The sequence below is a fragment of the Varanus komodoensis genome, unplaced genomic scaffold (genome assembly GCF_004798865.1).
Source record: "Varanus komodoensis strain SLA01 unplaced genomic scaffold, ASM479886v1 scaffold16, whole genome shotgun sequence".
NCBI classification, from domain to species: domain Eukaryota; kingdom Metazoa; phylum Chordata; class Lepidosauria; order Squamata; family Varanidae; genus Varanus; species Varanus komodoensis.
In genome coordinates this window covers 21016131-21038272 of record NW_025335468.1, presented here as the reverse complement: position 1 = coordinate 21038272, position 22142 = coordinate 21016131, and the positions used below count along the sequence as shown (strand labels likewise).

The following is a 22142-nucleotide window of genomic DNA, read 5'->3' as shown; positions in this document are numbered from 1 at the left end:
CTAATAATTTTAAATCTTTAAGTAGTCATTGTGCTATTTTTATTGTGTGTCTAAGAAGATGCATGTTAAGAGGTTTATTAGGAGAACCTGCATTTAATTGATGTACTTCTCTATAGGTTAACTCATTATATATAACAGCTACTTTTTTAAAATGTTGTTTCTTACGCTCTTCCACCTTGTACAACTAACTTGCTGAGTTTTGATCAGCAAAAAGGTAGCTGCAAAATAGAAATGGGTAAGCACTAGTTTAAACTAGTCTCTGTATTCCTTTTTAAAGTCGTGTTACTACTGTAATCCACTCATGGCCTGCCACTAATTTCCAACAGGAGCTATATTCTGAACTGAGGGAGCATTGAAGGCACCTAATGCAAATTCTGTTCACGCATTCATTTGTATGTGAAATGTTCATTACTTCCCAGTGTGACTAGCAAATTCCTCTTATATAGCTCAAGTGTCACTTCTGTCTGTCTTAGCTTGTTTAGGAGAAAGTGGCTAGCTGGTAGATATGCTTGGGATTAGGAGGTATGTCAGAAGCCTGATAGAAGGCTCCAGTGGGACTCCCTAATCCTCTGGGCTTCTAGTTATCTCTCCTTACAGTGTAGTCATTGCTCTAACTTAGAATGCTTTTATTTTATAAAGCAAATACTTTGCTTCAAGATAATGGTATCAGTTGAACTTACTATCTCTAATCTTAAACTTTTTTAAAAGTGCTGTTCTGATATAGCTATATACATTCTTTAAAAATAAAAGAAAGACAACCTACAGAATTGTCTGTCATGAAATTTGCTTAGCTTGAGGGGAACTAAGGTGAACAATAAAGTCATTGCCAGAATGGTAACAATATACAGAAATGTTGGATATTCTACTGGATACCTTTAGGTATGAGTCATGAAGACCTCATATTTAAATGCTTAATAGCTACACATTATAGGAGGTACTTTATATGAAAGGACAAACTACACAGAATGCTGGTGGGATTGAATATTGCTTTGAATTCAGTTTTATGCAAAGGATTTTACAGGGACTGGTTGATGTAAGAGTGTATTGCTGTAGTTAACTATCTGCCACAAATCTGAATGGAGTCAAAGTTGCAAACCAAGTGTTAGAATTTGTAGGTACCTTTGATATCTGCATCCCAAAATATCCCAAATATCTCCCTTAGTAGACTTGCTCATTATAGCAATGTAGAATTGTCACTGGTCCCATATCTGTGTTGCAGCATCTGGCTAATTTTGACCTGTTTTAGGGGTAATATAAACTGTTTATATGGTCTGGAATTTCTCATCTGTCCATTTTCGCCCACTGTGCAGAGTCAGTATGAACTTCTGTGGTTGGTGGTTGTAGGGTTTATTGGGTTATTAATTATATTTGTATCTTCCCTTTTTTTTTCTTGCAATGAGCCCAAGGTGCCTTACACAATCCTTCTCTCCATTTTATCTTCATAACAACAACCCTGTGAGATAGGTTAGATTAGTTCACAACCACAAGTGAGTGGGGTCTAGAATGCATGTTTCCTGAGATCGAGTCCAACACTTTAACCACAACAGCACACAGACTTTTGATATGAATGATGCAGACAGTTCCCATTCTTCACATGAATGCAGGTTTTCATGCATGGGAGAGGCCTTGATGGCAAAGGCCAGCACCCTAACCCCTATGCTGCACTGGTTATGGTTGGGATTTAATTTTCCCTGGAAGCTTAAATTGGCTTTGATGACTCACATTTTTTAAACTTCTCTTTATTATACTCTCTTTCCATCATGATTAATTAGTACTCCTTATTTTAGATCCAAGGATGTTTTTCACAACTGTTGGAAGGCAGACCTCCAAATCATTAAATTTCTCCCCTCATAAGGCAGTCTCTAGTGGCCCATTTCTCAGTAAGTGTCTGTGGAAGCACAGAAGACTTCAGTAGGACCATTGCATGAGCGGTGATCTGTTCTGAATCCAACTTAGTATGTTCTCATTACTACCTTGAAAACAGGAGCTTAGGTCCATTGAAAAAGGTAGGTCAAACAGGCCCTAGGGGCTTTTCTAGCATACAGTTTCAAAGTTCCTTTGAAAATTTTTGCAAATATTCTTTGGATGCAGTGCTGGCTACCTGGCATCATTTATAGTTGTTCTTGTTCATCACCTGCTTAGACAGTGAACATGAAAAATTCTGCCATGTGAATTGACTGTTTAGCCCATGTAGGAAAACTGTAAACATCCATACTACATTGTAGCCTTTTATACTGTGTTTTGTTTATTTATTTAAAACTTTGTATACTGTCCACTACCAAATAGTCTTGGGTCAATCTTACAATAAAACAAAGTAAAGCACAGCACGCCAGGGTGCCACTACAGAGAAAGCCCTTCTCGAGGTGGCCACCCTCCTAATTTCCTTCAAGGGGGGCTCCTGAAGAAGGAGCTGTGACCCAGACCTTAAGGGGTGGACAGTCACATATGGAAGGCGACGCTCCATCAGATATCAGGTGCTACTTTCAGGATTTATAAATCATCAGCTACACCTTAAACTGGGTGTTTTATACTGTTGGGCTGTTGTATGCTGAAAGTTGTTAAAAGGTAAGTTGCACATGAGGACTCTCTTAAAAAGATTTGGAATAAGTCAAGTCATGGCAACTGCTTCTGTGTCAGACCAAGCTTTGGCAAGTGTTACAGAGATGTTCCCTGGTGGATCACCTCCTCCAATATCGACCTAAGTTACCATTGGAGGAAGTGTTGCTGGTTGTATCATGATTTGTAGATTGCCATCTCTTAGCAACTGGGAAGTTGGCATTCTTTGTGATGGTACCCACTTTATAGAATGACCTCCCTCAATGGTCCTCAGGAGGTACCAGGTGTGGCATGCTTTATGTACCAACTAAAGACTTACTCCTTTACCCAGATCTTATCTGAATGAGTATGCTGTTTCTTTTAATGTTTTGCATACATGTTTTAGCAAGTATTGTATATTAATTTTATTTTACAAGATCTAGTGTGGCATAGTGATTAGAATGTTGGACTGGGGACCTGGAAATCCAAGTTCTAGTCTCCAATAGGCATTGAAGCTCACTGGATGACTTATTCTCAGCCTAGCTTACCTTACCAGATTGTTTTTGTAAGGATAAAATGGGAAATGTTTATGTACAGTGCCTTGGGTTTCTCGTTAGAGGAAAAGAGGTGGAATATAACTACAATGAAATAATGATGTATCTTTTAATGAGTTTTATTTTCTTGTGAAACCTTATTTATTATAACTATTTTATTTTGAAATGTGGTCAGCTGTATATAAATCTATTTACTACGAAGCCAGAACATGAGTATTGACTTCAGATGCATCCTTTTTGTGACCCCTTAATGGAATATTGTACTATATCTAACCATGGTGGACAAAAATCCTAATTAAATCCATGGTGAGGTGGAGTTATATAGCAAACATCTGCATACACTGAATTTGTCGACCTAGATGTCTCATTAAATGTACTCGTTAAATTTATAAGCTTGCTGGATTTATTGTGGCGACTTGCCCTTGCTTTTTCTGTGACTATATTGTACAAATTATGCCTCCCTTTCAGATTGTTGGTTAATTGCATGGTAGAAAAATACAAGAACAACTCATTTATTTCTATGGTGCCAAAATACCTGTAACAAACAATAGTGGTAGTTGAGGTGGGGGAAATGCAAGTGTTGTAGGATTTGAAAAGCAACATAAATATCGAAACTAGGAAGACTGGGTGCTATCACAGAAGCCTCATATGAGTGCACTGTAGACCTTTTTGAATAAACAAAAGTTTAGTGACCTAGAAATGAATCAATAGAAAAGCTAATCTCTTTGTGACAAACTGAAGGATTCTTACAGAAGCATTGACTTGAACCATTCAAGATGCATTGTTTGTGAAGGCTTTTGGAAACACCTTTAATCCTTGGAGCACTGTAGCAGATAGTAAAGTGTTTTGTATTTAGTTCATTCTTTTGAATTTTCTCTTACTGTAAATTTATCTTCAGAGAAATCAGAATAATGGTTTCAACTACCCCTCCCCCATTTAAAAAAATGTTCTGTGTGTGAGGGAGGGGGAGATTTGTTTGTTTTGGAAAATCTGAAGAACCTACTTCAGTTGATGGCAAGTTGTCCATATCTGGACAGGGGTAACATAGTTTTACTAGTTCTGCTCTGATAACCTCTAAGTTAGATTACAGCAATGTGTTCTGCATATGGGGCTCCCATTAAAAATTGTTCATAAGCTACATCTATAAAATGCAGCAGCCTAATGAATGACAGATGGGGAGGACTGAGTATACAGCATCATTTCTGGCCTGATCGTCTGTATAGTTCTGAGTCCATTTCAAGGAGCTTGTTTATTCCAGAAAGCCTTACTTGGCTCAGGACTACAATACCTTGCAGAGCAGCTATCCTGAAATAAACCTTCCTGGATGCTACAATCAAATCTGAGACCTGCCTCTGAGAAAGGCTTGGAAGGTGGCTATTAAGAGAGAGGGCCTTCTTAATAAGTTTCCCCCACTTATGAACTGAGAATTTCCTGGCACCAGCACTGTCATCTTTTGGCCATCAGATACTCTACTTCCAGGCATTTAACGGCATATAATGGGAACATTTATATCAGTTATTTTTATCAGGTTTGTTATCTTATTGTAACTGTTTAATTCTTTTAAAAAGCCTTAAATCTAGTATTTGTGGTTTGTAATTTTTGTGAAACATCCAGATAACTTTGATAATTAAGCAGTATAGAAAATAAATATGTATTAGATGCAGAGATATGCTATGAAATCCAATCACATTTACTCAGTAATATGTACTCAAGTAACTTTATTCAAACAATAGCAGGTTGCTACTGCTTCAGATTTTTTGAGCCCAGTTGTAGTCTATTCATCTAAATAACGATCTTGTTTGTTTCACAACACAGTTAAGCTAAACTGTTTTTTAAAACTATCTTAGTTCTGTTGATTATAGCAAATGAGTTTATAATAATTTTATTCAATTGGGAAACTCTATCCCAGTTGAATGAAAATACTGTACCCTGTGCCCCATTACTCCTTATGGTATTATTATATGCATGAAAAAGCTGGATTCACATGATTTTTCTCTTAGGCAATAAAAATAATATTTCTACTTTAGTTAAATATTTCATGCTTTTTAATCTGTTCTTCATTGAAAGAGTTCAGGGCAGTTTACGTAGTCCTATGTATTGTGTTTTCTTTAGAAGGAAGCTTGAGATCTTGCAGGCTTTCATGTATCCAAACCTCATGTATCTGTCACTTCTCCCACTGTGTTGCCAATATGGTGGGGGGAGTAATGGAGCCAATTTCCACTTCATCCTCCTTTAAAAAATTTCCACCCCTAGACAGACCTTTGTGCCCATGTGGAGAGAAAGCATTGGTGGAAAATGGCATCTGGCTAATAAGTTAGGTAGATTGTGCTGCTGCTGCTTATCATGTCAAATTCAGCAGAGCTTTGTCTTTTTTGGCTTGGTCAAACAAAAGTATAACACATCACAGAGTCATTACTTAAAAATTCTATGCATGTCTCTTCAACTGGTGTTCAGCGGTCTCCCAAGTTGGTGTGTAGCTTTGCGGCTAATCAATCAATGAACCAACCTTTATTGTGTGGTCACTGACCTGAAAAAATTCATAAAAACATTTCAAAAAAGATTAAGAACAGATAAATAAAATACATGAGCATGACTTAAAAACAGAGGCAAGTAACATCTTGTGCATTCTCTATGCTGTTAAAAAAACTTGGGCACTAATTCTGTGTTGGACTTAGTCATATCAGCTAGGAAATATTTTAAATACTGATCAGAGTTCCTACCTGGGACATTATTCATTACAGGGTTAGGGGATCTCATAAAATCATCCCTGTAAAAATCGCATATGAAAAGGATGTGCTCCAGAGTTTCAATTTCTATATTATTACAGGGGCACAGTTGATTTTCATGTGGCACACCATAATAATACCCATCTAAGATTGCAGATGGAAGGCAGTTAAATCTCGCTTTTGAAAAGACTTGCTGGTATTTTAGGATGGGAAAATTTTCTAAATACCTAGTACTGTGAAGGAATTCAAAATTTAGGCCAAAATGCAAAAGATCTTGTGAGCATTTGATATGGAATATCGAAAATCAATATCCCTAACCTGCTTTTTTAGAATAGACTCAACTGCCTTAAACTCATGGACATAAAGAAAATCACAGATAGGTGGGTGGTGGTGGTGGTGGTTGTTTAGAATTGCAGCTAATAAGTTGGATTTATCCATTTTCTTCATGTTATTAACTGGTCTCAGGTAGTCTTATGAACACAAACAGAAATATCTTTACAACTGTAGAAGTGACAGCCTAAAAACATTTTAAGGCCATATATCTCTTTGGTAAGAAGCCAGTCTGATCTATATTGAGAGCCAGTGTGGTGTAGTGGTGAAGAACATGGGACTGGGACTCAGACGACCTGGGTTCTAGTCCCCGCTCATTCATGGAGTCAACTGGGTGACTTTGGGCCAGTCACAGACTCTCAGCCCAACCTACGTCACAGGGTTGTTGTGGGGATAAGATGGAGGAGGAGGAGGATGTAAGCTGCCTTGAGCCCTTTGTAGGAAAAAGGGAGGATATAAATAAATAAATATTAATTTGCTTTGCTATGTGTTTTCTTAGTCCTTCTGACATATTGAAGTAAAAAGTTTGGAATACACATTTAATAATGAGATGAGCCTGTAGAATTGTGGCAATGTGGGTTCATTGCCTTCTTTATATTCCAGTGTTATATGAGCTTTTTTTCTTCATTAATTCCTTTCATTACTTTTTGCAGTAGTGCCATTAATTTTTCCTCAAAGCATTTATAATACAACATTGTAAGACCATCTGGACCAGGTGCTTTGCCTTTTTAAAGTTTTCTCATAGCTTGTGATATTTCTTGGATAGTGATAGTACCTTTCAATATGTCTCTGTTCAGATGTGAATTTTTCAGTATGCGCCTCTTCTATATATTGCTCAATTCCATCTTCTGGGACTGTGCCTTTTATACACAAATTTGTGAAAAAAGGGTTTACTGCTCATGTATTTCTTTTTCCATATACTTGATTCCATTACCTGACTTCACCCTGTTATCACTCTTCTTTTGGTTTCATTCTTACAATGGTATGTTAGGTATCTTCCAGGCTTATTTGCCTGTTCAGGAAGCTTATGTTTTTAATGTCTCATCTTCTTTACCTCTTCTGCTTCAAACATATCTAATTCATTTCTTAATTGCTTGATCTCAGCTAAAATTAACTTAATGATTCTTATATCATTTCAATATTTGAGTTCTTTCATGTAATTTCTTGATTTGTACCAGTTTTTCTTTTTCCTTCTTTGAAGCTATTGCTATTAGATTTCCTCTCATGTAAGTTTTGCTAGCTTCCCATGTTATTGCCATAGGAATGTCACCTGTATTATTAAATCTAAAAAAATCTTTTAAATCTTTTTCACACTTCTTCACAAAATCTTCTTGGAATAAAATATTATCATATATTCTCCATCTTCTTCTAACTTTCCCTTCTTGCAAAATCATTTCTAATGGAGTATGATCAGAAAATATCTAAGGTTGAATTTTTGCAAGTTAAATTCATAATTAAAGTTTTGGATAGCCAGCACATATCTGTTTTTGTCAATGTCTGATGTCTGTCAGAAAAGAAAGTATAATCTCTAACTTTGGTGTTTTTAAACTTCCATGCATTTTCCAATTATAACATTTCCATATAACTAAAAACATTTCTAGGGAATTTGGCTCTTTTAACCTTTTTGGACTTATCCTTATTTAGATCTATAACTCTTTTCATATCTCCAAAAATCAGTATCTCTCCTTGAAAATCTAGTAACAATTGGAAGATTTTTTTTGGTAAAATTTTTCTTTTGCGTTACTCTTGGTATATATTGTTGCCAATATACATATCTTACCACCCAAAAATCTTGAGGGTAGTAAACCTTCCTTCAGAATCTTTTAATTCTTCTATAACATTTATACCTTAATTATTAATGTAGATTACAACTCCTTTTTAGTATCAGGTGAGGCTTCATAAGCTCTGGGCAATTTCTTATTATTCAAAATATGACAGTGTTTCTTCTTTACATGAGTTTTTTGGATATATAATGCATCTAGATTTGGGTTTTTTTTTTTTCAAGAAATTAAATATTTTAGTTTGGAAGGGAAGTTTAAACCATTGAAGAATTTAATCTTCATTTTGTCTATTTTATTCTGATACTGCCACCTTGTCTAATTTCTCTTCTTTATCTACTTTTCCTCCTTTCCTTCTTTTCCTTCATTCATTCTTCTCTCCCATTTTTAATTTTTTATGTTTGGAGAATTATCCATTGAACTAATAGGGTTTTCTTTTTCTGTTTGTTTGTTTGTTTAGATTCTTTGAATTTGGCTTCGGTTGTTAATTCTTCTGCCAAATGTTTGGCTTGCTCAACTTATAATTTTTCTTTTCCCCTTCACAGTACAACTTCTATAGCAAACTGAACTCTCCAGAAATATATTTTCTCTTTGTAGAATTTGTGTTAAGAAATCATTTATTTATTTATTAACATTTTATTGATAATTTTTTGGAAACGCTGAACTTCTTCCCCAGCTATTTTTAATGAAATTCTCTCTGTTCATTCAATGAAGCATTCCGTGTGTGTGTGTGTGTGTGTGAATCTAACCAATATGTCATGAGGAAATTTATTCTTTAATGCAAAGTTTGAATTCATTCTAGATATCTGTTCAATATCAGGAAAAAATCCTAGAATATTCAAATAATCTTTCAGAAACTTACAAAGTTTATCTTCAAGGTTTTTCTTATCAAATTCTTCAGTAACTTCTCTAAATTGAAGATTATTATATCTGCTCTGGCCTTCAAAAGTTTCAATTCTTTGGTTTACCCTTTCAATCTCAAAATTTATCCTTCTATATACAATTCTTTCATGTTTATCTTTATTTTTTGTAATTTCTTTTGAGTTTTTTGTATCTCCTTTTAAATTGCTGATATTTCTAATGATAGTTCCTGCCTTAAACATATGATTTCTCTCTTTATCCTTTCCTGCATTCTCTTTTCTGATTGCTTTATTTGAATTGTGACTATTTGAATTTGCTGTGTTAATGTCTCCCGAATCTTGTCCATCAATTCTACATCTGAATCTTCTTATCTATTTCCACCCTTTTCCTTCCTTCACTTTAATCAAGTTGTAGCCATACTGTGTTTTTCTATATTTTCTTCTCTGCTTAAATATTTCATAGAACTTTTCATTTGCTATTTCCAATATCCTGAATCTATGAATAACATTTTCTATTTTCAAAACTATCAAATCTTTCTGCAGACAGAAAAAAATTAGTATTAGTCCCAAAAACTTTTTCAGGATTTTTGTAGTCTACTGCAAATCCACTAGATGGCACCCATATTTTTTTTCTGCCTGTTCGGAGAGAGACCACCTTTATTTTGTAAATCTTTCTCCCTGTTAATGAGTGTCAGCAACTTCAACTTATCAGCTTATCATTGCTGAAAGTTTGGATCATTAACACCTTAAGCCCAAGGTGCATAAATGATAACTTTAAGTTATCATATAGAGCAGCAGACCATTAGCATGCTTCCCTCTTTAATAGCTCTTCATTTAACCTATTTCATTAAATAATTGAAATATTTCTTCTTACTTTTGTGAATTTCCCTTTCACAAAGTTTATAATTAGTAGTCTTTTGGCTTGGAAAAGGAAAAGGGAAGATGGGTTTTAGACTTGGAGAATCTACTTTATCTTGTTGTCTTGATAGAATCCAAGCACACTTGACCCTTTTTTAATGAGTGTGGATAGTTCATCTGTCCAAATAGTTTCCTATTGGAGAGGTGGAAGAGATGAATGTCTCGTCTCACCAGTGTTTTCATTCCGAAATGATTGAGCAAGATAAGGTAGCAAACCATCTTCATTCTTTCATTTTTGTTGTACTTCCTGAAAATTAAAAAAAAAAAAATGGGGAAAAAAGATAAGATCGGGAACCACTATCTTCCTCTTCCCAGATTTTTTCAATTAATGTAATTGTGTTTATGAAGAAGAAAGCATTTAAGTTCCTAGATGTTGAAAAAGCATTTGATAATATGTCTTGGTCCTTTCTGTGGAAAACACTTTAAGTTTAGATTGTGGCACAAGATTCATGAATTACATACAGACAATTTGATCAAAACAACATGCAAAGATTTTAATAAATTGAGTATTAACTGATGGTTAAAATTAAAAATGTCATGGCTTGGAAGAATTGCCATAGTAAAATGAATGCCTTACCTAAATTGAATTTTCTATTTCAGACAATACCAATACAAGAAAAAAACTTTGAAAGAAAGGCAAAGGCAATTGAATGTCATTACTGGGAACGGGAAACAAAAAACAAGAATCAGATTTAAAATTTTACAAATTGAAAAAAAGAAAGGAGGCCTAACAGTATCTAATACTAAATTGCACTATTATGCAGCTGGCTTTGTTTGGATTATAGACTGGATTAAAAAACCTGATGAAAGATTAATAAAATTGGAAACAGTTGTCCTGGAAAAAGGCTAACGTAATTATTTGTGGGCTAAAGAATCAACAAAAAAAGATTTAATACAAAAACCATGTAATTAGAGATATTTTAATAAGAATTTGGTTTTCTGTGAGAAGAATTAGTCCTCCAATCCCTTCTGATGTCTCCAATAGAAGCATTTCATGATAAGCATTTAAGGAAAGGTAATGATTTCATAACATATGGAAATATGGTTGATCAACTGGGAGGAATCAAGCTTGGAAAAATGATAAATGACTTCTTTATTTTCAATTGGGTTTAAGACTAAAATGGGAAATTCAAATAGGAAGAGGCATCATAAGAGATCTGATGGAATTTGATAAGTTGATTTTACTGCACAAAGATAATTTATTAGGATGGATTTACAAGCAATTATTGCACTGTGATGTAGAAACTGAACAAGTTAAAACATATATGATAAGATGGATTCAGAAAAAGATATAAAATTTACAGCTAGTAAAGCTTTAAGAGAAAATTGGTATAGCCTTTGATGGTATATTTCACCAAAAGATATTGAGAAAATCAACAAGAATTATAAAAGAAACAGTTGGAAATGCAATAAATGGATGGGACTTTTTACCATTTGTGCTGGGCATGTAAAAAAGCTAACAAATTTTGGAAAGTAACACATGTTGAAATTTAAAAAAAACACCTTTGAATGCTAAGAGTTTTGTGCCAGAAATTCCCCCAAGAAACATGGTAGAATTGTTTAAGTATATGATGACAGCAACTAGAGTCACAATTGTAACAAAATGCAAAGCAGAAAAGAGCAAAGACTGGAAAAATAACATAACTGAATATGCAGTAATGGCAAAACTAACCATCTTCATAAATAAAGACCAATTGAAAGAATTTAATGGCAAATTGAAATCTCAGTATATATGTTTTAGTTAATAATTGAAAGAAAAAACAACCTATAGAAATGTTATTAATGAACTATAATTTCAACATAAATGCTCTGTGGCCATTTAAAATAAATTTGACAAGAATGGAAAATATGCTTGCATTAAGGATTATGTACTGAATGATCAAATTAATATTGCTTGGTGAATTTAATTCTTATCCTGATATTGTTTTATTTAGAAAGAACAGGGAAAAATTAATTATTCATTGTTGGGGGGGGTGTAGATATGTTGTAAGGCAAGTTATTTTCTTGATTTTTAAGTCAAAGTATTTCTTTGTATAATTAAGTATTAATAGGTTAAAATTATAGTTATAAATTGGATAGGCTATATAACACTTATTGACTTTATGTGAAATTTCCCTAATTTGGTGTTATATGTAATATTTTAAAATTGTGACCCCCTTGGTATTTTTAATTCATAAAAATAATAAAATTTAAAAAATTAAAGAAATATTTTTTAATCTTCGCCCATCTACCAATCCTATACATCAGCCTATGTTTTTATCTTTCTAGTAATGTGTATATTCTGTTTTCCACAGAGGAAGATGTATATGGTGTATACTCCAATCTGTTGTTCAAGCATTTCCTTGCAGAAGGAATTATTTGTGGACATAATTTATTTGTTGCTTCAGATAAAGAAGAGCCTGCTGATATACTAAAGGTAAATAAAGGGTTTTTCCCATGTTTTCCTGTTATATAAGAGATTGTGTGAAAAGCAACATGAAAGATCTGTTAGTATCAGGTTTCCTATACCCAGTATTAGAGATAAATTAGTATTGGGTTTATATGTTAACTTCCCCAAACCTTCAACTTTGCTTGCTTGTCAGGAATGAATTAAGATATGAGTCAACACAATAACTGTTCAATCTCTGTCTAGGATCTTTGTACATGCTACCTATCTTTGGATTAAAATAGGAGTAATGCTAGTGGTTCAGAGAAATCCCAGCTACAGATAAATTCAGTACAATGCCAAGTCAAACAAAGTTGGGAAAGGAGAATAGAAAGAATATTACAACTGAGTTACATTTTGTTGAGTTCTTAGAGGCAGTGGGTTGCACCAGCACTTATTTAGGCATACAACAAGTGCCAGATCGTTTGATGCACATGCTTTTGCTGCTTTTCCCTTTTTTCAGTACTTTTCAGTTTGGCAGCACATCAGTTGATTCCTGGTAAATCCCCACACTGATTTCTTCCTGAGGTTTTAGTTTGTATACTCCCTTGAACTGGGGAATTTTAAGTATCCATTGACCCCTTGGACACTGGACAAGGGCTTCAATATTATTCTCAAACGTTTAGTACATTTGCTTCATAGTAGAAAATTTTGAATTGGCCTGAATTAATTTTAGAGTTAGAGTTTTTTGATTCAATAACCCAGACAAATATTGCTGGTTCTAGGAAGGAGAAAAGATAGTTTTATAGGCCATAATTATCTTAATTCTGAATAACTAAAAAGTGGAAGATAAAAAGCCCCATCAGCTGCCTAAGCTACATTATATTTCTACCCAGCAATTTATCCATCATCCTCTGAAAACACATTCATTCCTATCATAGTCAAAGTTGCTTCAGGAAGTCAATACTTAGATGTGACTGTTGAAAACTTACACTCCAGTGAAAATCCTATAGAACAATATATGGGAGGTTTCAAACAGAACATTTTAAATGTCTGGGATTAGTTGCTTCACCTAACAAAGGAAAATAAGAAGTTATAAAGTTTAAAAAGTATACCAACATTTTATGGATATGAATTAATGCAGAGTTATTTAGTTTTAGTAGAACCTTGAAAATATGTTTAGGAAGATGTCAATAATTAGTTGCAAGCAGGGCACTGTTTGCATTCTGACAGGTAGAGGCTAGCTAGAAAAACTGAGCTTGTTAACATAATATAGCAACTCACCATGGCTAATCAGTCACGTTATGCAAACCTGGCATGGCATATTTTTCACAAACAAGCCACCCTGAGAATCCATGGCTTGTTATTGGGTTACTCATATCCATGGTGGAGGCTTGTGATGTCCAAAACTGTCCATGGCCTGTTGGGAATGGCTAAAGTGCTGCCTAGTCAGAGTGATGAAAATCCCTGCTGCTCCTTGTGATCTTGCTAGTGCTGCCACTATCCTCCTACATCCCTTTTTAGTTCCCTCCACCCCTTTCCCTTAAAAATCAAGAAGGAATAGCATTGGAGAATGCCCTGGGTGATTTTCATGTTTTCATTTATTTATTTACTTGGTCGTATGTAGGAATGAATGCCTATGGCTAGGAAATATGTTTAATTTTCCCTTCAGGTGTACTGTTGTACCTGAAATTTGTGTGATTTTCCCCCTTTGTTTTACTTCTTTACCAAGGAATTTGTGCTGTTCCCTCACGTAACTTTGCTGCTTTGCCATGACATGTTCATGACATGTTCATGCTCACAATCCTGCTCACTGCTCTATAATGCATAGGTCTATGTGGCAGCTAGCAGTGGAAACCTGTGATGAGAGGAGACAGGTCAAAGTTGGAGGACCCAAAAGTGGCATTGCTGCTTTCTTAAGTGTTCAGAAAATTCATTCCATCTGGCAAGCTGATATAAGGAGTGGGGGGAAGCTGGCAACCTCAGCAGATCAGTTCCAGAAAAGATCCTAAAGTAGGGTTCAGGGAAACAAAGAGTTCTTGAGCAGAGGCGCATAGGATACAAGCAAGAGCCAGCAGGAGAACTGAGAAGGGAAGTAGGCCATGGCAATCTACACAGCGCCCAATTGTCTGTAAGGTTAGCTACCAATAATCAGGCTGTGGTGGTTTATTCTCAGAATGGCTTAGCATGACTTAAGAACTCATCCACTATGTGCTTAAGTGCTCCTGGTTTCTACACATTTGGGACATACAAGTTCTTCCAGAGTATACCTTGACATTTCAAAGCTGCATTTAAAATACAGGTTCCATACTGTAATCTGTGGTTTACAAACACATTTTAGAGCCAGTGTTGTACAATTTCTACTGTATTTCAGACACTAATGTCAAAGTCCCTGTTTAGCTATGGAACTCATTTAGACAGTAGTCCTGTGCATATTTACCTGGGAGCAGGTCCAAATGAACTCCATTGAGTTGAGTGTAAGATAGCACTGTCAGTATTCATAATCAGTTGTTAACTACTTTTTAGGAATGTCTGCTCCTTGTGCCCCCTAAGATCTGTAGGAGAGGCTCTGCTACAGGAACCCTCCCTGAAGGAGGTAAAGCGGGTGTCTACCCAGAGGAGGGCCTTCTCTGTGGTGGCGCCCAGACTGTGGAATGCGGTCCCCAGAGAGGTTTGCCTGGTGCCAACTTTATATTCCTTTTGGTGCCAGGTGAAAACCTTTTTATTTACACATTATTTTAAGGATTAGGAATTTTAATTGGTTTTTAATACAGTCGCATTTTGTTTTTCTTGGTATTATGAACATTATTATTTATTATTACTTATTACTTTGCTTATTAATTGTTGTTATTCTTGTAAGCTGTCCTGGAACAATTTTCGTATAGGATGGGGTAGAAATAGTTTCCTCCTCCACCCATTACCAGCTTCAGGTAGTCATTCAGAGGAGAGATGCTCTCTCTAAAAACAGTAGCAGATAGTGGTAAAGTGACATAGATCTGAGTGTCATCAGCATATTGGCAACACCCAGCACCAGTCTTCTGGATGATCTCTCCCAGCAGCTTCATGTAGACGTTGTAGCATTGGAGACAAAATGGAACCCTATGGGACTCCACAACTTCTTCTTAAAGGAGCAACAATCTCCAAGCATCAGCATCCAGAACCAACCTGAGAGGTAGGCACAGAACAACTGCAAAGTGGTGCCCTTAATTCCCAACTCCTTTAGATGGTTCAGATACTGATGTTTGGTGATGAAGTACACTGAGAGATCCAATCAAGGCACATATCTCCTATCAATTCTGAGTTGTAGTTTATCCACCAGAGCAGTCTCAGCTCTGCATCCTGCTCTGGAGCCAGCTTGAATTGGGTCCAGAAAATCAGCCTCACTCAGGACCACATGGACATGGAGAAACTGCAGCTGCTCAATAATGTTACCAAGGAATGGTATGTTTGAGACTCTTGCAAAAGTACTAAGTTCCAGGGGGTTCAAATTAGGTTTCTCAAGGAGGGACTGACAAATTGAAATCTATTCAGGATCACCATATACATGGACTTACTGGATATTTATGTGTCAATTTCTTTAGCTCTTACCTGAGAAATTTTAACCCCATAATGGTTGGTGAAAGTGTCACAGCAAGCCGTTAAAGGCACTAAAGATACGTTATGTGGCACTGGGGCTTGAGACAAGTCCCTTACCATCCTAAGCAGCTCTGCTAGACATGAATATGCAGACACAACAGGAGCAGAGAAGAAAACCTTTGCTGCTTATAGTGCCACCCCATAGCAAAGATGCTTTCTATCAAGTATTTTGAAGAAGATGAGTCCAGATTTCCACTATTGGTACTCCAGTTGTTCTTCTTATTTTATATATCAGAGTTCCATCATATACCATGGAGCACTATTAGAAGCAGGACAGAGATGGCACACAAGTGCGATTGTGTCTAAGGCCCTAGTTAACTCCTGATTCCATTTTGCGACTAGGGACTTGACAGAATGGCTAGTAGAACTGGCCAAAGAACCCCCTAGGGCTCACTGGAAAACTGCTGGTTCCATAAGTCTTCAAGGGCAGACCTTTCTAATAGATCCATCATCTCTGCAGGGGCACAAAGAAAGGGTTGTGATCTTAGCCTTGACAAGGTAATGTTCTGACAAAGGCAAGACTGAGGGTGTAGAAACTTTAGTCTGCAAAACCAACTGTTCAGAACTGAATATAGCATTGAGTGTGTACGCAGCAGTATGTATTGTCCAGAGACTAAATGGAACATGCCCATGGTTGCCATGAACTCCTGACCAACACCTGACAAAGTGGATTCCAAAGCAACATTGAAATCCACCAGGATTAACAGCCTGGGGGTATCCAACACCAGTTCCCAGTCCTGAGTTCAGCCAGAGATTCTACTGGGCAACATATGATCTGTATACCAGCAGAATTCCCAGTCTATCCATGGACCCAAACCTCAAGTACAACATTCAATGTATTTCAGTTCTTCAACAGGTTACCTGGTCAAAGGGATAGTAATCTTATAGAACTTAGGTGTGCACACGCACGCATGCATTCATGTGCACGCGCGCGCGCGCGCGCACACCCCTGCCCACTTTTCCTTACCTACTCCACAACAGATTAACCAGTTGGGAGAGCCTTTGCCTATATAGTACTGTCTTCTCCCAGCCAGGTATCTGTGAAACAGGCTAGGTTGATCCCCCTCATCCCTGGCAATTATTACAACAACAAGTGGTGAAATTACATATGACATTAGCAAACTCCACACAGCCAAAATCTCAGCTGTCAGGATAGTATAGGAAGGGGATCCAAGAGCAGATCCTCAGCTGTAAGATCAGAGCATTTTTTTCAAACATTGCTTTGTGGATTCCCTTTTTTCATATTATATCCATGTAAATATATGTTATCTGTGCAGAGCTCTATTTCTTAGTGCAAAAATGGGTTTTGTGTAATCAGTTTAATTTTGCAAATATATTTACATTTATGCTAAATGTAAATGCATTTGTTCTTTACATATGAATAGCCCATTGCAAGAATGAACTTCTGTAGAAGTAGAGCCTAGGGGAACTTTAGATTCTCATATTGATAGATGTATAAGTAAGATATATTTATATATTTACATTTCTAAATCAGGGCCCAACAAAGGTAAATCGGGATCTGTTGCTTGATCTCTGCATTATTTGTCATTCCCAATAGTTTTAACAATAGAAAGGAAAATGGTATGTTTAAAAAAATAAAAAACCTTTCCTAATGTTGTCCTAATTACTTTTCTTCCTGGCTTCATCTGCTTATCATTTGTCCCTCACCTGTAAAATAGAATCATTAACTGGTTTCCTTAGACCAGTTCTGCTGATCACTTGGAGAGTTTTGAGTTCAAATTCCTGATCTGTAGTAACTCAGCTGCAGCTTAGTCATGTGACTCATGAGACACAATAGATAAATATCTGCTGTTTCCCCCCACATGCACAGAAGGATGTTAGTATTTGACTCAGATTAATGAATTGTGGGGTTCTGGGAGAAATCAAGGTGGATCCCAGAATCTGAAAATCTGCCTATCCCTCTTCTAGAACATACACTGATGTTTTTACTGATTAGAATAAGTAAAGGAAAAGATTTAATTAGACAATGTACAAAAAAGTTTGTCATAGGAAGTAATGATGTGCATGTTTAAAACCCACCAACTTTTTCTTATGTCATATTTATATATAATGCTGTGTTTTGAAAGCATAAAATGATTTGCCTTTTTAAGATCCAGCTCGTATTGGCTTTAATGATGATTTTTAAAAAATCACTGGGGCTCATACAGCTGTCAAATGAGGCTTTTATTTTGTCCTGCTTCATTCACAGAATTTTACAGGAAGTTCTAAAAGTGTCATCTTCCATTTGTAATCCTTCCTTGCTTCCTTTGTCTTTTTTCTTACCACAGAAATTCTGGTAAGAAGAAAATGATGGAAAAGCTAACACAGTGTCTTTCTAACTGAAGTGCCATCTAAAGAAAGTAGATTTGATAGGGTGATATTGCTAAGCATTGTTCTACCATTTGTTTATTTGAATTTAACTTCAGAAATGTTTGACCAAGAAATGTGTTCCCAGGTTGGTTGGGTTTTTTTAACATAATGATTAGCATACATAAAATGCAAAGCAAATTCCTTTCCTAACTGCCTATCCAGTGCCTTGTGTGATAGATACTTATTTGTGGAGCTTTGAAATGTTATTTAAATATCACTTCAAACAGGGAACTATAATATACACTTCTGTGTGTGACGTGTATTTTATCATGGCACAAAGAAACTTGCAAATACTTGCAAATATGCTTATTTATTGATACAAAAATAGATAATGTTTAAAATTCTACACAATGTTGCCTATGAAAAAAACCAGGAAGGATCAAAGGATCTCATTTAAGAGGGATTTCACATACATCATGGATTATGTTGCTAAATAATAGCACAGTAGTAGTTCTCCAGCCTTGTAAAATAGCTTAGAGAGAAGTATGATGCCAGTCGTTGGTGTTAGTTGCTGTAATGCATTGGTAATTAAGAGGGTGTGAGGTTAAGCTTCATTAACTGTTGTGGGATTGTGCCTTTGGTTTTATTATGCCCTAGAGAACAGAAGAAGAGAGAGTGAGGTCAAACTATTAAAACCTGATTTTGCTTAGTGCATCTGGCAAAGGCAGAACAATAAGGAGTGAAAATATGAAGAATATGCATTCTGATGTAGAAATGCAAGATTTGTTTAGTTATGTAATGTTTAGGTATAATGGCAAGAAAATTCTGAAATTACATATTTGTAATATTTTCCCTGCCCCATAGATCTGCCCTTTCTTGGTCTTTTTTGTTTATAACTCTCCTATTGACTGAATGAAGAAAGCAGTTTCTTTTGAACATTAAATTCAAAGAGTGATTGTTCCTTGTGGTTTCAGAAAAAAACAACTTAGGGAGAAATCTCTGTTCCTCTTGTTTCTTCTCTAACTACATACATGAGCCTACTTGTAGGAGCTACTTGATAAGTTGTTATGATGGAGCATAGTTCTTCCCATATCCCCACAGATCTGCACCTGTATGAGGGTTATGTACAAACCTTCCATTCCCTGGAGTGTCCCAGCAGGCTGCTTATGTTCATGCAGCTAGGGTGAAGAAAATGATAGAGGGCTGTGCTGAACTCTGTGAGGTTACTTGTGAGTACAGGCACTGTGGAAAATGAACAGATTATACTCTTATTTTATAAAATCTAATTGGATAGTTATCAGTAAACTTCAGTTGTATAGTTTAAAGCGTATTTTAGACTTAAGTTTACTTTTTTCTGCTTAAATCTGCATTTTGTCCAGATATTGTGTGTTAGATCTCCAAAACAGAGAGATTTCGGGTTATTGGGGGCAGGAAGTTCCTCTCAAAATTCAAGATCACATACATGATTTGTTGCATATTTGTCCAGCCCTTCCCCCAATAAAGGGGCACACATTTTATGCTCATGATAATCCTATGGGGTACATTACACTGTTCCAAGTCAGTGAGCTTCATGGCTGAGTGGCCTTTAATTCATCTTTTGGCACATCTACAAGAAACTAATTCCAAAAACAATGAAATGTGTTAAGAAGTAGCAGGCCACTTCTTCAACAGGCCATATCAGCATATATCGTTGACTCATCAATATGTTTTTGAAGGCTACTGGAAGCCCTCCACCCTCCTCACAAACTTTTGCAGTTATCTGGGGTAAGATGGAATATCTAATTGGTATCTGAGGTGTATAAAGCGCTGCAAAGTATTGAGGGTTGTAATTTAGTTGAAGTTCATCAAACGTCATCCTGAAAGGTAACTGCCTATTTTCTCAAATTTGTCTGCGTGTACAAATCAAGTAATTGTATTGCTTCTGTGCGATGGCAGACAAAATCCTGTGGGAATGTAAGGAAGTGCTGCTGGTAAAGACAAGCGTGGGGGTGGGGGGACTATTTAAGAGAGACTAAAGTAAAGCAAGATATTTCTTCTACCATTCAGCCATAAGATTTTAATAGAGTGGTTTAGGATCTTTGGCTACCTCTCTACAGGGTAAGGAGGGGAGCATAGCAGTTGCAGGTGCATCCTTCATTGTGAGAGACAGAATATAAAACAATAAGAAGCTTAGGGACTTAAGTGAATGCTTACATGGGATTTATACTAATGATAATCTCTTCCAGAACAATGGGCTTATGACTACACTGAATTGTTTTTGTATATTGCATACAGTTATCTTTATGTCAGTTAAAGTGTTGCAGGTGTTACTATGAAAACAGAAGGTAGTTCTATTGAATTCAACACCTGGGAAACTAATTTAAACCAGATTGTACAAGCCTGTAAATACATATAATTGCAAAAATATTCACATAACATTTGTCTAAAGGTAGATGTTTAAAATTTGGCTGGTGTTCATGTTTGAAATAATAAACTATACTACAATTAAGTTATTACAAATTAATAAAAATAATGATTTGCTTATAGATGTTGAGGTTAAAAAGAATCTTATCTATATTCACCACAGAATAATAATGAAAAATATACAATGGGATGGCAGAAAATAAAACAAATGACAGTGCAGATTTATATAGGTCTACTCATAAGTAAACTCCTTTGCAGTGAACAGGACTTATTTCCAATTATATAGCTATGGGATTGTAGCCTAGGTTTACTCAGATTACTTTAAAAAAACAAAAGAAACACCCCTCCTCTTTACTTAGAAATAAGTCATTCTCTGTTTAATGCAACTTACTCTCAGAAAAGGGTTATAAGGGGTTGCAGCCTAAAAATATAAATGCAGTAATGCACTTCTGGAAAGGTATTTTAGAAATCCTTTTTTGCCATCACTTTGCTATCTTTTTTTCATTATGTTAACTGGGATATCCAGTTTATAAATGCAAACAGGAAGAAAATACCCACTGGTTTTAGAAAGTTTTATTATTGGAACTGACCTGGTACATTTGAATATTCCCTTTGTTTTTTGTGGCTTACAGGTCAGTTCTCTTGCTTCTAGATGTCTAATCTAACATCAATAAATACAGAAAGTACTTTTAAAACCCATCCAAGCCACTCAGCAACTTTACCTGGTTCACCCCAGTGACTTCCTCTTGAAAGTTATCTCAGTTATGGTGCTATTTCTATATTTCATATAGAAAACTAATTTTAATCAAGTGTTTTCTTTCTGAATGAAAAGAAATATCTTTATTAAGTAACTTGGTACTATGTTCATTTTATGTCCTGTAAGATTCAGGGATATACATCATTGTTTTAACTGTGAAGGATCAAGAAGTTCTCTAGCTGGGCGAGCCCACCTAGTAGTTTTGAAGTAAACAGTGTTACTTTATGGATCATAAGGTTAAAAATGACTACTAGTCATGAAGGCTGTACATTAGTAGACACAGTATGCCTACATATGCCAGTTTCTAGGGAACATGAGCCAGAAGATGCTATTGCAGTCTGCCCTACTCTAAGTTTCCCATTGTACCTGGTTGACCACTATATAAACAGATTGCTGGACATTTGATCTGTTCTAATATGGATCAGCTACTAGATGATCTCTATGGATACTAGATGATCTCTATGGATCATTCTTATTGATATACAGCATCATTTCTAGTCCTCTCCTCATGGAACTTCTTGATGCAAACCTGAAAAGGATAGTACAGATGTTCTGAGTGCTATCATATTCTACAACTGCTGCTGCTATTATTGCCACTACACCTGTGCTATAGGCCCAACATGCTGAGCTGACTGTGTGCAGAATGCCAAACTATGGCTACAAATGTTTCATACATCTGTATTTGGAGGCAAATTTGAAGAGTGACACCTTTTCTGGAAAGGCAGGAAGTTTATGTGAAATTAGATTATAGTAAAACATGCACAGCTTTAACCTCACTCATAAACATGTTCATCTCCATCCATTGGCAAGAAACAAATCAAAATTGAGGATTATTGTTGGAAAGCTTGAGCTATCTAACACGGCTGTTCCACCTTTCAGGTGGGAAGAGTTCTAATAGAAAATCTTTATTGAAAACTAGAATGGGTACTATCCAAATATTTTTAATAAAGCATACATTTAAAGTATATTA

The 22142-nt window shown here is 35.8% G+C and overlaps 1 protein-coding gene across 1 annotated transcript in view; it reads left to right on the top strand.

Moving 5' to 3' along the window:
• ELP4 (elongator acetyltransferase complex subunit 4) overlaps window positions 1-22142 on the top strand; it is a 188436-nt gene that overhangs the window by 8479 nt on the left and 157815 nt on the right. Inside the window, exon 4 of the mRNA XM_044426105.1 lies at window positions 11996-12117. Within this exon, the coding sequence (XP_044282040.1) occupies window positions 11996-12117 (122 nt within the window). The remainder of the gene's footprint in view (window positions 1-11995; window positions 12118-22142) is intronic.